Source organism: Cuculus canorus, chromosome 1 (genome assembly GCF_017976375.1).
Source record: "Cuculus canorus isolate bCucCan1 chromosome 1, bCucCan1.pri, whole genome shotgun sequence".
NCBI classification, from domain to species: domain Eukaryota; kingdom Metazoa; phylum Chordata; class Aves; order Cuculiformes; family Cuculidae; genus Cuculus; species Cuculus canorus.
The window spans coordinates 2,882,503-2,897,932 of NC_071401.1; the positions used below are offsets into that span (position 1 = coordinate 2,882,503).

General features: G+C 43.2%; 1 protein-coding gene across 2 annotated transcripts in view; it reads left to right on the forward strand.

The window, feature by feature from the left end:
• Positions 1-15,025, forward strand: part of COL4A2 (collagen type IV alpha 2 chain) — a 158,231-nt gene extending 143,206 nt beyond the window's left edge. For both annotated transcript variants that reach the window (XM_054076435.1, XM_054076428.1), the window contains exons 39-48: positions 870-941; positions 1,306-1,431; positions 3,383-3,499; positions 5,967-6,128; positions 6,246-6,344; positions 7,042-7,188; positions 7,769-7,885; positions 8,720-8,911; positions 9,250-9,536; positions 13,362-15,025. In XM_054076435.1, the coding sequence (XP_053932410.1) occupies positions 870-941; positions 1,306-1,431; positions 3,383-3,499; positions 5,967-6,128; positions 6,246-6,344; positions 7,042-7,188; positions 7,769-7,885; positions 8,720-8,911; positions 9,250-9,536; positions 13,362-13,616 (1,574 nt within the window). In that variant the 3' untranslated portion in view covers positions 13,617-15,025. The remainder of the gene's footprint in view (positions 1-869; positions 942-1,305; positions 1,432-3,382; positions 3,500-5,966; positions 6,129-6,245; positions 6,345-7,041; positions 7,189-7,768; positions 7,886-8,719; positions 8,912-9,249; positions 9,537-13,361) is intronic.
• The last annotated feature ends 405 nt before the right edge of the window (positions 15,026-15,430 follow it).

The following is a 15,430-nucleotide window of genomic DNA, read 5'->3' on the forward strand; positions in this document are numbered from 1 at the left end:
AGGGCCATGGGCACAAACTGGAGCACAGGAAGTTCCACCTGATCATGAGGAAAACCTTCTTTACCGTGAGAGTGATGGAGCACTGGAACAGGCTGCCCAGAGAGGCTGTGGAATCTTCTCTGGAGACATTCAGACCCCAGCTATATGTGTTCCTGTGCAACCTGCTCTAGGTGAACCTGCCTTAGCAGGGGGATTGGACTAGATGACCTCCAGAGGTCCCTTCTAAACCCCACCATTCTGTGATGCTGTAATGCAGTTAAGAAGATTGCGTTTATAGACAGCAAAAAGAGAGAGAGAGACAATTAGTTTTGCGAAGGCTGAATTGTCCCCTGGAGCTTTTGTCATTGATTAGAGATACCTGTCTAGCTTGGATATCATACTTAAAACTTTGACAGGTACAAATAAATGGGATAAATTTTCCCTATGACAGCTATTAGATGTTTCATTAGGGTTTTGTTGATTTTGTTAAATGACACAGAATTAATTTCTCCTGAAGAGAAAGCTTCATTATTATTTTAGAGCCTGAAATTACACCCTAAGTGTCTTGGTTTGAGGATTTAGGAAACCTATAAAAGTTTATTAACAGAATTGTTGTAGCAAGACTGGAACCAATGATGCTACCAGATGAATCAGAGATATTTAAGATAGAAATTTCATAGTGAATTTATTGGATAATAATAAAATTTGCCAGTCATAAAACCATGGTGTGGTGTATTTCATAGTAACTTATTGGAATGAATTAATTTGCTTATAATAGACAAGATTTTAATACCAAATTGTATTTATTGAAGCATTTTGAGGTTTTTGCCTAGGTTTCTATGCAGATTCATAGAAACTATTATGATAATCATAGTGTAATTTTACAACAGGCTCACCTGGCTTAAGAGGAATCAGTGGACTGCATGGTTTACCAGGCACTAAGGGCTTACCAGGATCACCAGGTAAGTGAGAGTCTTATTATGCCTACTTATAGGCACAATACTGTGTTGGCCGCAATTCTAGTCGGTGAGATCTGTGCAATGTGACTTTATTCATTATGTCATCCAAAGCCCAAAGTGGAATTTGCCTCATTAATGTGGGCTCTGGCAACCAACTTCATACCTGATGTGTTCCTACATCTGTCCTGCCACACAGATGGATTAGAACACAACTTCAAATCATGATTATTTTCCTCTCATATGTTAAAGCCTCAAAGCCTTTTTTTCCCATTGAGCCATTTTTACACATGTATGTTAGCATGTTGATACATTATTACATGTGGAAACATTCCAGCTTTCTTCTTAATTTTGAACAATTCCACAATAGGTCCAGATGGCTACGGCTCTGCAGGTTTCCCAGGTTCAGTGGGTGACAAAGGAGAAGCAGGAGAGCCAAGCAGAGTGGAAGGCAGCCAAGGACCTCCGGGTCAGAAGGGAGACAGAGGTGTTCCAGGTTTGTATTCCAGTGAATGCGATCTACTTATTATTTATTTCAGCTGTGGGTGTTAGAGATGCCACAAAATACAGTGCAGTTGTATAGGAGAACTCCCACTGTGGCAAACGTCACTGTTTGGACTTAGTGCTGCAACTCGGCCAGCTCTTGCTCAGAACCAATGACACGTATTGCCCAATGCTGGCCAAACCTGTCCCTCCAGTACAGCCTTCCCCATGGTAGCAGCATCTTGTAGCACTCACTGAGCTCAGCACAAATGCCAGAGGCTGCTCTCAGTCATCAGCTCTTAAAATATTTTTAACAATGCTCCAGTTGCACAAAGTATGCGGCTTTTCTTTCTTTTTTTGCAAATCCATCAGTGTTTACCTTTCTTCTGAAAGCCTCACTTTCCATCAATGTGTGATCATCCTGCTGGGCTCTGTTCCTGTTCACAGTGCTGTATTTGTGCTAACCAGCCTTCTGGCTCAAACCCACCTCGATGTAGCGGGCTGCAGTTATCTCAGTATGATTCACTACCAGTTCTTCTTCCATCAGGAAGCCACTGGACTGATGTTATGGATGAAACAACTAATTACGAAGAGTTTTAAAAAAAGTTTTCCAATATTTTGGCTCTAAAAGGATTAAGGATTGGGATATATAAGGTGCCAGCCTTATCCTGGGCTGCATCAAAAGAAGTGTGGCTAGCAGGGAGAGGACTCTGCCCCTCTACTCTGCTCTTGTGAAACCCCACCTGGAGTATTATGTCTAGTTATTGAATCCCCAACATAAGAAGGATATGGAGCTGTTGGAATGGGTCCAGAGGAGGCCACAAAGATGATCCAGGGGCTGGAGCACCTCTGCCCCGAGGACAGGCTGAGAGAGTTGGGGTTGTTCAGCCTGGAGACGAGAAGGCTCCAGTGAGACCTTAGAGCAGCTTCCAGCACCTGAAGGGGCTACAAGAAAGCTGGGGAGGGGCTTTTTACAAGGGCCTGGAGTGATAGGACGGGGGGGGGGGTGGCTTTAATTTGTAAGGGGTAAAATTTAGATTAGACAATATGAAGAAATGCTTGATGATGAGGGTGATGAGGCGCTGTAACACGTTGCCTAGGGAAGTTGGGGCTGCCCCTCCCTGGAAGTGTTGAAGGCCAGGTCGGATGGGACCTTGAGCAGCCTGGTCTGATGGGAGGTGTCCCTGCCCATGGCAGGGGGTTGGAACTGGATGATCCCTTCCAACTCAAACCATTCTATGGTTCTATATATATAAAACATGACTGCCTTCGCCTTCTTGGTTCAGTGGCTCATTCCTATTACTTTGTGTTACGCTTCGTTGTTGCTAACGTGCTGCTCCTTCTCAAACACTATCCAGAGATTTATTATTAAGCCCTGTAAGAAACAGATGTTTCAGTCATCTCCTTCATGTTTCTTTGTCAGAATTAATTATTTTTTTTAAATGAATAAACGAAAAGGGGGTTGTTGCTTCATGACAACTTGAATCCACTTAAAAGAATAATCTGTCATTGGTCGGCCACATTTTTGGCCATTTAAGACTCTTCATCTATAGAGAATTTCTTGCACTCAGACTCTTGGTTTTAACTGACCCAAAAAAACCTCTGTGTCTTTGACCCCTGACACTTCAGGACACAAGAGAACAGAGTTGCTTTTTTATCTGCTTCAAAATACTTAAGATATTTTGAGTACGTCCTATCTTGAAATGGTATTTTACCTGGCAGACACAACATTATTAGCATTCCACACAGTGAGATGTAATTAGCTATCCAGAAAGCTTTGTCATGGTTCTTTTAAGAAAAACTTCCACAAAATCATCTGAAAAAAAATTAACAAAAATCAGTAGGGACTGCAGGTGTTTTCCATTTTAAAAATCCCATTCTTTATAGTTACTCTAGAGTGAATTCTTAGAATTGTGTTTGTGCCTTTTCCTTGCTGTACTGATTATTTCTTCTCTTCCTTTCAGGACTCCCAGGACCCTTTGGCATTCCTGGGCAGGAAGGATTTCCAGGGCCTCCTGGGATTTCAAATATATCAGGATATCCCGGTGATAAAGGCTCCCCAGGTCTAGACGGAGTGCCAGGTAATTCATGCCTTGTTCCCCTCAGACAACAATGAAAGATTAAGGGCAAGGTTGTGCCCTCAGACAACAATAGGAGATTAAGGATTGTGTTAGCAACAGCAGTCACTGTTATTTCAGTCTTGATCAGTAAAATATCCTCATTAAATGCAGCACTAAAGTGCATATGTAAGCATTGAACAGAACTAATGGTACATGAGATAATAGGAACAGACATATTGAAAGCAAAAGGCAGTTCCTCTAGGTTGTCCTGATGAAGGGGTTTGATTGTCATGCAAATAATGGATTTAATCATCCAGAATTCTCTTAATGCTTTTCAGAAGCATTATGCTAATTTACTACTTCAAAATCTGAGGTCTATGGCAGACTTGCAAGTATATGGAATATTTTCTTAATCATTTAAGAAAATAAGGCTGGAGCACCTCCCATATGAGGACAGACTGAGAGAGTTGGGGTGGTTGAGCCTGGAGAGGAGAAGGCTCCAAGGAGATCTTTTAGCAACCTTCCAGTTCCTGAACGGACTACAGGAAAGCTGGGGTGGGACTTTTTACAAAGGCTTGTAGTGATAGGACGAGGAGCAGTGGCTATAAACTGGAGAGGGACAGATTTAGGCTAGACATAAGGAAGAATTTCTTCACCATGAGAGTGGTGAGGCACTGGAACAGGTTGCCCAGGGAAGTTGTGGCTGCCCCATCCTTGGAGGTGTTGAAGGCCAGGTTGGACGGGGCCTTGGGCAGCCTGATCTGGTGGGAGGTGTCCCTACCCATGGCAGGGGAGTTGGAACTGGATGATCTTTCAGGTCTCTTCCAACCCAAACTATTCTATGATTCTACAATTTACAAATTTTTTCTAGGAGAAATTACCCAGCAAACTAAATTACATTGGGAAGTATTAGCTCTTCTCTCTACAAGTCCATTTCATGAGCTTGCTTCTCTCACATATATGAAAGAGACACTCCTTACCTCTCTATATTTAGTTTCATATACCCATTGCTTATTGGACCGCACAGTCATTTCAAACTGCAGTGCCACTGTGAAGAGCTCGTAGCAGAAGTTGCAGGTGTCCCACAATCATCTTTATATGATGCACAGAAACTCTGATGTAAGCTCAGCAAAAACATAACAACAGGCAAACTAGCTGAAAACCAACAAGGTTTATCAGTTTGCAAATGGAAAGAGTACCTTAGCTGGCTCTACTGCATGGGGATTCCCACACCCCAGGCAATCATTGGATAAAAAAATAAGAATAGAAGCAGTCAAGAGACTGGGAACAGGAACACCATCTCCCAGCCAAAATGGTGAGGCAGGCATGGTTTCCTCTTAGACTGAGATCCTGGAGCATGTCCAGAGAAGAGCAATGAAGCTGGTGAAGGGGCTGGAGAACAAGTCTTGTGAGAGGTGGCTGAGGGACCTGGGGTTGCTTAGCCTGGAGAAAAGGAAGCTGAGGGTAGACCTTATCACTGTCTACAACTGCCTGAAGGGAGGTTGTAACGAGGTGGGTGTTGGTCTCTTCTCCCAAATTATAGGTGATAGGACGAGTGGGAATGGCCTCAAGTTGCAACAAGGCAGGTTCAGATTGGACAGAAGGAAAAATTTCTTCACTGAAAGGGTTCTTGGGCACTGGCAGAGGCTGCCCAGGGAGGTAGCTGAGTCCTCATCCCTGGAGATACTTAAAAGATGGGGAGATGAACTGGTTAGGGATATGATTTTGTAGTGGACAGATACAGTTGGGCTTGAGGATCTCACAGGTCTTTTCCAGCCTGCTGATTCTATGGTTGTACTTTGCCATGTGTGCCTTGCATTCCTATCCACATGTGATCCAGCTTCAACAGCCGCATGAGACATGCCCCACTTGAAACCCTAGTTAGTAAGTCCGTCCCTCCTCAGAAACAAAATCCAAGTCACTTTTTAGGCATCAGAGATTACTGAACAGAAACCTGACAGGTTTAGTTTCAGGCAGTGTGTCATTCTGGAAAAAGAAGCTGTTCCCGTAATTCCCATGACAGCATGATCTATGGTATCCAGATGTTCAACTGAAGCACCAAGATACTCAGAACAATAAGTCCTTGCCTTGTTTACCACCTGGCACTGAGTCAGGTCCTTGCTGCTCTCTGATTCCTCTTTAGTTACTTGGAGAAGAAGGAAGGGAGGGAGGCACACGGTGAAGTGGGGCATTTGCTGGGGAAGGGATAGCTCATCTAAGGCTGTATCTCAGCAAGCCCCTTGAGATGACACTGTGCTTTGAGAAAGCTTCATGCTGTAATTCCTCTGCCACTGCAGCAGAAGGGTGTGCCAGCCTGGAAGCAGGAGTGCTGAATAAGCTAACCATTCGCTCGCCACTTTTAAAAGACAATAAAAGGAAGGGAAAAGGAAATAAAACCCGATGAGATACAGTTAAATAGTACTGTTATTTTCCCCTGTGCTTGGGTCTTAAATATAAATGGATTACAACGTGTATGCGTTCTCAACAGGCTACCCAGGACTACAAGGGCAGCCTGGAATACCGGCTCCACCAGGAAGCAAAGGAGAAAGTGGACAAACAGGTGTGAGTGGAGAAATTGGTCCAAAAGGAAGTAGAGGCGATCCTGGATTAGCAGGGAGATCTGGCGTTCCTGGGTACCCTGGACCAAAAGGTAAGAGCCAGAGGATAGGGCAACCTCCTAAGCTACAGCAGCTTTAATGGCATGACTTCTGCACTCACTTGATCTGTGTTGAAATGTAGTAATGCCACCTGTCATTTTGCATTGTAGGTCGTAAGGGTGAACAAGGTGTCATCGGCTTTATGGGCCCAGTAGGATTGCCAGGTGATTTGGGACCCATCGGACCCAAGGGGGATAGAGGAGTAACTGGTGAGTATGTGCAGTCAGATGCATGACTCCTTTCTAAACTACTCGTTTTGCAGCTTCACAGAGCTTGATCTAACTGGCTCTGCTCCAAGCAGGAGGTTGATCTACATGACCCACAAAGTCTGCACCAGCCTGCCTAACTTTGTGTGACCCCTGGCAAATTCCAGTGGACAAGTGCCTGAATTTAACATGGGTAGTCAGCTTTTTACCTTTATGAATTTTATTTCGCATGAGGTGCCAACCCCAAGATCAGAGCCACTTTTGGGGTGGAAAAAAAAGAATAATTCCTGATCTAAACTAATCCTGTTGAGTAGGTATACTGGATATTTTGAAAGAGATATTTAAAATCCTTCACTCCATCTGTGCCATCCTGTACTTGTGTCTCCAGAAGCCCACTAAAAGATGGTGCTGCCCCTCAGAGAGCTGTTGGCTATCTGGGGGGAGCTTACAATTTCTTGTGTCATAAATGAAGGAGAAGTAGCATCATTTGTTTCCTTCTGCTTATCTTTGTGCTCTCGCCATACTCACACACATTTTGCTGGTATAATAGAGCTGCTGTACCTGAGGTGGTGAGTTGCACACCACAGTCCTCTCACATATGCAGCCAAGGAACACCAGTAAATCTGCAGATGAAACACATTAAGAAAAAATATATGTGGTTTTTATTACTCAAGCTATCTTATCTTCCTTCCAATCACAGGGTTTCAGGGCCCTCCAGGCTCTCCTGGGCTGCCCCCTCTTCCTCCAAGGCTGGTTGCTGAGCAAGGTTCACCAGGTCCCCGTGGAAATATAGGACCTCAAGGAAGCCCAGGAGATACAGGATCTCAGGGTCCACCAGGCGATCCAGGTAGTAATCACACACTTGGAGTGAAAGCTCAGTTTCCCTTAGCAGAGTGAGGCCACCAGAGCACTGCTTTGGCTCTCTTCTACTTTAAATTCTGTAAGTCAGAAAGAAGAGTCAAATTTCAGTCTTTCAAAGCTGAGGCTTGGCTTTCCTCCTCCTTGCAGCATTCAGAACAAAAGCATAACAGGTGCTTCAACAATACTCATATAGCCAAAGCAACATTAGATATGAATCTCACTTAAATCGAGGCTGAACATCTTTGATGGAACTGTGCACATCCTTGTGGGAGTGCTACCAACCCAGGGAATGTGGCGTTAGGGATGTGTGGACCCGATCTTGCTACTCAGAGATGCATGGTGGTGGCAAGAGTGAAAGATAAGGGTTGTGGGGCTCATGTAGTCAATCCCAGCAGCCTTTTCCAGTGAAGTCAGTGTTCTTTGCCTGAGCAAGAAACAATATCTTGCCTTTAGTGTAAATTGGTAAACCTGGCAAACAGGACCAAACATATGAAAGTAGAGCATGTTTACCAAGTGGGTAGCATGTTGATATCTCTGCAGTCACTTATAACTGTTGTTGGTGCAAGGTTTCAGAGGCTCACCTGGAGGGGCAGGACTTCAAGGCAGGGGTGGCATCCCAGCTCCTCCCGGCTCCAGAGGTGAACAAGGAGCAACAGGGTTTCAGGGTCCAGTGGGATTTGAAGGTAAGAGATGTTCCACAGCACTTCTTCCCTCTTCCCATTTCACTGCCATAAATTTTTCTATAGTTACTACATCACTGGATGGGGAGGAGGAATGTAGAGAGGGAGTTCTCTCTTCACAGCTTCTTCACAAGGGAGAACTAACCTTTAATAGAGTTAACTTAAAGCAATATTTATGGAGTAAGTTTTGATAGATGCAGATGTCAGTCCACTCATGTGAGTGAATTTAGTTTGATCTGAGCATATTTTCATATTGGTTGTCTCCAAGTATTTCAGCCTCATGCTTTAATAGCAGCTACATCCCTGGAAATGAAGGGTTGGGAGGTGATATTTGGAGAGATGATGGGGAACATATTTGTAAAGGAAATACCTGTGTCCTTATCTAATCAAAGAGCAGAACAATTAACTATATTAATTAGCTAAGTACACAGAGACAAAAGGTATTTGCAGAGCATGGTTTTAACCATATGAAGCAGATGCAAGCAATTAAAAAAAACATTGGTTAATCTTGGACTAAGAAAATGTTTTAAAGGAAAATATGCTCATCTGTATTGTACAAAGTATACTCAAATTCATCAGAACTTGTATGTGACTTTCTCTGCCTCTGATAGTGAATTATCTTAGTAACCAGTGAACCTGATCCAGCACAAATCTACTTCAAAATGAACTGCTTTAATCCTAGAACTACAGTTCTTTTAACAATAACTTGCCTTAAGAAGAGGCATCAGGCAATCAAGCTTTGTTCATCAGTAGCTTAGCTGGAATATCAGCCAGCATCAAGGCATTTGTGGGAACATGAACTAAGTTGTATTATTTCTTTACCCTTCCCCTTCTAAGGTCAGCCAGGCCGCCCTGGTAGCCCCGGGCTACCAGGCATGCCGGGTCGCAGTGTTAACATGGGCTACTTGCTGGTGAAGCACAGCCAGTCTGAGCAAGAGCCAATGTGTCCAGTTGGCATGAACAAACTCTGGAGTGGATACAGTCTACTTTACTTTGAAGGACAAGAGAAAGCACACAACCAGGACCTAGGTACGTGCAGGTGTTGCTGGCAGCAAATTCGAGTCTATCTCTCTGAAAAGGAAAAAGAAAAAAAAAACAAAAAAAAGAACATAGAGAAATCTGGGACTTCGGCAAACAGGCTTAGGATGCACCAAAATGAGAAGTTAAAAATTGTATGTCTTCATAGAATGCCCTTGAGAGAGCTCCTGCAAGTCCTTAGTGGTGTTCAAGGGGAATTGTAGAGCCAATGAAACATTCTGGACCACTGGGTTTTATCAACATGTGCTTGGAGCAGGAAACGGAAAACATACTTTGTCTTGTGTGAAAGTGATAACCATAATTTCTTTCTTTTTTTCCTCTTTTAATAGGGCTGGCCGGCTCATGTTTGACTCGTTTTAGTACTATGCCATTCCTCTACTGTAACCCTGGGGATATTTGTTATTATGCCAATCGAAATGATAAATCCTACTGGCTTTCAACTACAGCACCTCTTCCAATGATGCCTGTGGCAGAAGAAGACATTAGGCCATATATCAGTCGCTGCTCGGTTTGTGAGGCCCCAGCTATGGCAATTGCTGTCCATAGCCAAGAAGCTTCTATTCCTCGCTGCCCTGAAGGCTGGCGCAGTTTGTGGATCGGATATTCCTTCCTTATGGTATTTGTTTTCCCGTGTTAGATTTTGCGTGGCACTGGGTTTTGTGTCTTAGACACTAGGAAGGCTGTTCTGTTTTAGAGTCAGCAACACCAAAACCATCGGTCATACTGAGGAACCAGGGAAATACAAAATTAGGAAGCAGAAAAGGAGAAACAAAATTTCTGTAAATTGCAGAGGAAATTGCCTCTTGTCAGAATAACTTTACTTTATGTACAAGAGCAGAACAAAAGGACAGCTGTGGATTAGCAAATAAAATTACAGTGAGGTGCAACAGTAGCCTACAAAACATTATCAAAGCTAAAGACTGGGAGTTACTTATGTACATCACTAGGTTCCTTCTTTTAGAACCTTAAAATCATTGATGTTTGGTCAAAGATTTAGAAGCCAAAGTCTTCACCTAGCCTGGAAACAGAGACCGCCTCTTTTCTAAAGTTAATCTTCAGTGTTGTGTCTTTAATGCCTACAGGACCTGAGCTGTATATTCCCAATTGCTTGTAGATCTCCTATATCTTGTGATCCTATAATATCTTGTGATCCTATAATTAGGAAACGGAATGTTATGGAAAAGCTTAGCACTAGATGTGCAGCGGAAGACCTACTGAAGGGCCTGACTTGATTTTTTTCTCAAGACTGTACAGAGGGATCATGTAAGCACTGAAGATGGTAAAGAGCAGCTAGAATGAATTAGTGAATGATCTGACAGATGCTCATTTCTCTGATTTGCTGGATGTACACAAGAGTGTATGCCAACAGAAACAGTGTGGCCAGCAGGACCAGGGAAGTGATTGTGCCCCTGGACTCGGCATTGGTGAGGCTACAACTTGAATCCTGTGTTCAGTTTTGGGCCCCTCAATACAAGAAGAACATTGAGGTGTGGAGTGTGTCCAGAGAAATGTAATGAAACTGGTGAAGGGGCTGGAGACCAAGCTTTATGAAAGGTGGCTGAGGGAACTGGGGTTGTTTAGCCTGGAGAAAAGGAGGCTCTCTACGACTGCCTGAAAGGAGACTGCAGTGAGGTGGGTGTTGGTCTTTTCTCCCAAATGATAGGTGACAGGACGAGAGGGAATGGCCTCAAGTTGCACCAGGGCAGGTTCAGACTGGACACCAGGAAAAATTTCTTCACTGAAAGGATTATCAGGCACTGGCAGAGGCTGCCCAGAGAGGTGGTTGAGTCCCCATCCCTGGAGTTGTTTAAAAGATGGGGAGATGAGGTGCTCAGGGATATGGTTTAGTAGTGGACAGGTGTGGTTGGACTCGATGATCTCAAAGGTCTTTTCCAACCAAGCCATTCTATGATTCTGTCGTGTTAACTCATTAAAGACTGGACTGAATGTTGAAATAAACAAGGTTGGGGAAAAAAATTAGGATTTCTCTGCCAGAAAACATCACAAGAGAACAACAGTCTTACCTGCAAACTGTGAACAGTGGGCAGCCTGATCTAGTGGGAGGTGTCCCTGCCCATGGCAGGGAGGTTGGAACTGGATGATCTTTAAGGTCCCTTCCAACCCAAACTGTTCTATGATTCTATGAAAAGCTAAAATTTCAGAATTTTTTCAGAAAATAAGGTAATCTGATATTTTTCATTTAGTTACAGTAAAATAAATACTTTGAGAAAAGGCAGCCTACATTTTTGACCAGCCCTCTTTGACCTTTCTTTTGCTTCTATAAAAAGCCCTGATACCAATCTCATAGTTACTTCACAAGGATTAATTAAGTATTTGTGAAGTCATGTGTAAATACTGAGCATTGTTAAGAACAAAGTTGTCACCTTAGCAAGAACCCTTTGCCAGGACAAAGTCTGCCAGCAGCAGAACAGGGAACATTTTCCCAGCTAGCGTTCAGAGCAAATGAAGTGTTTAGTGTGCACTCAGGCAACTATGGAAAAAGTACAGAAGTACAGCACGCTTGTGGTTATCTCAGAGTACATATTGGTTTACTTCCTTGGCTTAAATTTGTCACCTCCTTCCCCTGGGTAAGGCACAATCATGAAGGGAGTCATCACGGACTCCTGCCCAAACAGACTCAAGTCAGTAAGATTTCATGTAGCAAGAGCACTCCAAGCAGCCTATAAAAGTAGAGAGGGCGTAACCGATGCAGAAGGACAGAAGGCCAGTAAAAGAAGAGATGGCAGATGGGGTTGAAACTGGACCTTTAAGGACCCTTCCAACCCAAACTGTTCTTTGATTCTGTATTATAGGCATAGAGTTGGAGCTTGCACAGTGAGCGTAGGAATGCCAGTGCTCACCCTGAGGTTATCAACCAGGTCTGCTCCCAAGCCAGTGCTCAAATACCATGTGCAGGTTTTACAAACTGCTTTCCAGCTCCAGCTGCAAAGGCCTCAGAGCTAGAATAGCTTATGCTGCTTCTTACCAACTTTGTTCTCGTAGAGGAACACCAGAACAGTTTTGCTTCTCAGCTTCATAGCTTAGTGAATCTTGCAAATTTGTAAGACAACTGGTAGACTGCAGCATTGGGGTAGTGGCTTTTGGGGAAAGGAAGTTGTTGTTTTGTTTGTTTGCTTCTAAAAAACAACTATCTAAACCTCAGCAACCTATACAAGACCAGCCAAAGATCGGAGCTCTTTACACTGTTAAAAGGTGGCGACTTCTGCTACTCATTTATATGAACACAGTGGGTCTCTCACAGCCAAAAGCAAGCCATCTATAGTTTGCACTTTTTGAATATGGTGTTTATTTAAAAAAAAAAAAGCAGGCAAACATATTGGATCTGCCCAGACTGCTATGAGGTCAGGCTGAGAGAGTTGAGGTTGTTCAGCCTGGAGAAAAGAAGGTTCCAGGGAAACCTCAGAGTGGCCTTTCAGTGCCTGAAGGGGCCTACAAGAAAGCTGAGGGGGGACCTTTTACAAGGGCATGGAGTGATAGGATGAGGGGGAATGGTTGAATTGGAAGGGAGAAGAATTAGATTAGACATTAGAAAGAAATGCTTGATGATGAGGGTAGTGAGACACTGGAAGAGGTTGCCCAGGTAAGGTGTGGATGCCCCCTTCCTGGAGGTGTTCAAGGTCAGGTTGGATGGGGCCTTTAGGGTTTGATCTTTAAAGTCCCTTCCAACCCAAACCATTCTGTGATTCTATGAAAACTATTCAGTGACTTTGTTTTCCAGCTACTTTCCTTTATATTGCAAATTCCTTCAGTTTTTAACAGAAAATTAAACAGCTTCACTGAAAAACACAGCAGTAAAGCTCTTCAAGGGACAGATGAAATGTTAGCGATGCCTTTGACAGAACAAAAGTAACATTCAGTCTGTTATCACAGTGCAGGTCAAAGGTGGTGTTTTTTCCTGTAATTTGCTGTCGAAGAATATGCTGTAGAGACTTTATAATTAGGGAAATTCAAGTTAGATGTTTTGTGGAAAGTTCTTCTCATTGACGGTAATCAAACAGGTTACCCAGAGAGGTTGTAGAAATTCCATCCCTGGAGGTACGAACAACTCAACAGTGCCCTGGAGCAACCAAGAGCAACTTTGAAGTTGGCTCTGCTTTGAGCAGAGGACTGGCTGAAGTGACCTCCAGTGGGCCCTTCCTCCTAAATGATTCTCCAATTCTAAGACTTCCAACAGTGAAAATCTCAACTATAGAAAAGATGTTTGTCAGAAGATTTTAATGTGGCATCAACATATGAGCTAGCTCTTCTGTATAGCTAGAGCATAGCCAAACCCTTCCATAGTTACAGGATTAGCAGACTCTCTGCTCTGGAGAGAAGAATTTGCAGCAATTCTAGTGTTTTTTCTCTTTCCCCACGTGTAAGTTTTTGACAGCATTGCCAGAGGTTGTACTCTAAACGCTTCCCTCCTTGTCTCATATAGCACACTGCTGCTGGTGATGAAGGTGGAGGACAATCACTGGTTTCTCCTGGGAGCTGCTTGGAAGATTTCAGAGCGACTCCTTTCATTGAATGCAACGGCGCACGCGGAACCTGTCACTACTTTGCAAATAAATACAGCTTCTGGCTCACTACAATTGACCAGCCCTTCCAAAGCAAGCCCTCAGCAGATACACTCAAGGCAGGACTCATCCGAAGCCATATCAGCAGATGTCAAGTCTGTATGAAGAATTTATAGAAGTCTTTCACAGTGTAAAGCACCTGCTTATCATGTGGGTCTTATACAGTGGAAACTTCTCTGATGGTTAAGCAAAATCATGTTGGTGCTTTTTTTAACTTATTACCTCAAAAGCTGAATGGAAAGTTAATTTTTAAAAATGCCTGTAAAAGCAAATTAAGTGTAACACAAATCAATTCTAACTCACGGATCTAGTGCTATACAGTATATATGTATTTTTGCTAGTCTAACATGTCGTTTGCCAGATGATACAAATACTTGCAGCTTTGAAACACCAAAAAAACTTCAGCAATAAAGGTTACCTTGGTCAGATATGCACTGCCTTTACTTTAGGAGAATATATATATCCTTTCTTTTTACTGTATTTGTCACAGCAGGAAACACTAACAACTGCAGTTCCATGAAAAATTAACACAGGGTGACTTAAGTGCTAAATCCTTGCCAAATACTGAAAATACCTTCTGTAAAGTGCTTTATGTTCAGCATTGAAACCTCATTTTGATGTCAGTATTTTATGCTTAGGCATTTCCAACACACTCAAAACAAATCAGCCTTTTATTGTATTTGTTTTTTTCAAGCCTCACCATGCTTTAGCACTTAGTCACCGGCAATAGCAGAGAAGCCTCCAAAATTAGTGACCACAAACTGCAACTCTTCCTATTTTGATTAGGAGACTATATGATGAAGCAAATATTGTTTTACAAGCTTGATGATTTTCCTAGACCTACCCGAGGCCAAGGGTCTCTTGCTCCATGTGAATGTTCATCTGCCCACATGGCAGTGGCACCAAGTGGATTTTGCATTGCAGTTTTTCCCTTCTGAAACTAAGCCACTCATCACAGCTTTTAACCACGTGCTGTTGGAGCAGCAAACACACGTAGGGTAGGTTTTGCAGGTGAATATATTGCTCGATGCCACAGAACCTTTGAATATGAAACTTCCAGAGCTGCCAGCTGTCTGTCTGAAGGCATGCGCTCCTGGCAGCTGGGGGCATGTGGCAATGCGATGACACCCCTGCCAACCTGCACACAGCCCTTCTTGCCAAAGCAAAGGGGAAGGAATCAGGGTATTTATTTGGCACCATCTTTTCCCATAGAAAACCAGGTTATTTTATGCCAGGCTTGATAAATGGTCAGAATGGCTCACTCTTCCCTTCTGTAGAAAGAAGTGATTTAGCCCAGAGATGTCTGTCACCACTGCAAAAGAGGAGGGAAGGATCTGCTGCAAATCACTCATTTTGTTCCTATTCCTGTAGTCTGATTGTATACCTGGACACTTAAAACTGAAACCAAAGACTTTTATAGCAATAACAACAGTTCACCTCACTCTTGCTTCAGGTGCCTCTTGCCTTATGTAATTACATTCCATCCTCTCTGTATCATAAATAAAATCTGGGTTTTTTTTCTACACCTCCATTTGTTGATGATTTCCATTTTGTAAACAGTGGTTTCCTATACAATGTGTATGGACCGCTCTGTGGAATTAGTTTGCACATAAGGAATTAAGAAAACACAACAAGGAAGTCCCACTCCATTGAAGTTCAAACTCTTCAACCAGGAACATATGTCACTTAAAAAGATCCAAGAAGCTGTGTGTGTTTGTAAAATTGCTTGTTTAAGCTGAACTAGACATAAAACTAGACATAAGGAGGAATATTTTCACTGTAAGAGTGATGAGGCACTGGCACAGGTTGCCAGGGAAGCTGTGGCTGCCCCAATTCTGGAGGTGTTCAAGGCCAGGTTGGATGGGTCTTGGGCAGCCTGATCTAGGGGGACGTGTCCCTGCCCATGACAGGGGTTGGAACTGGATGTTCT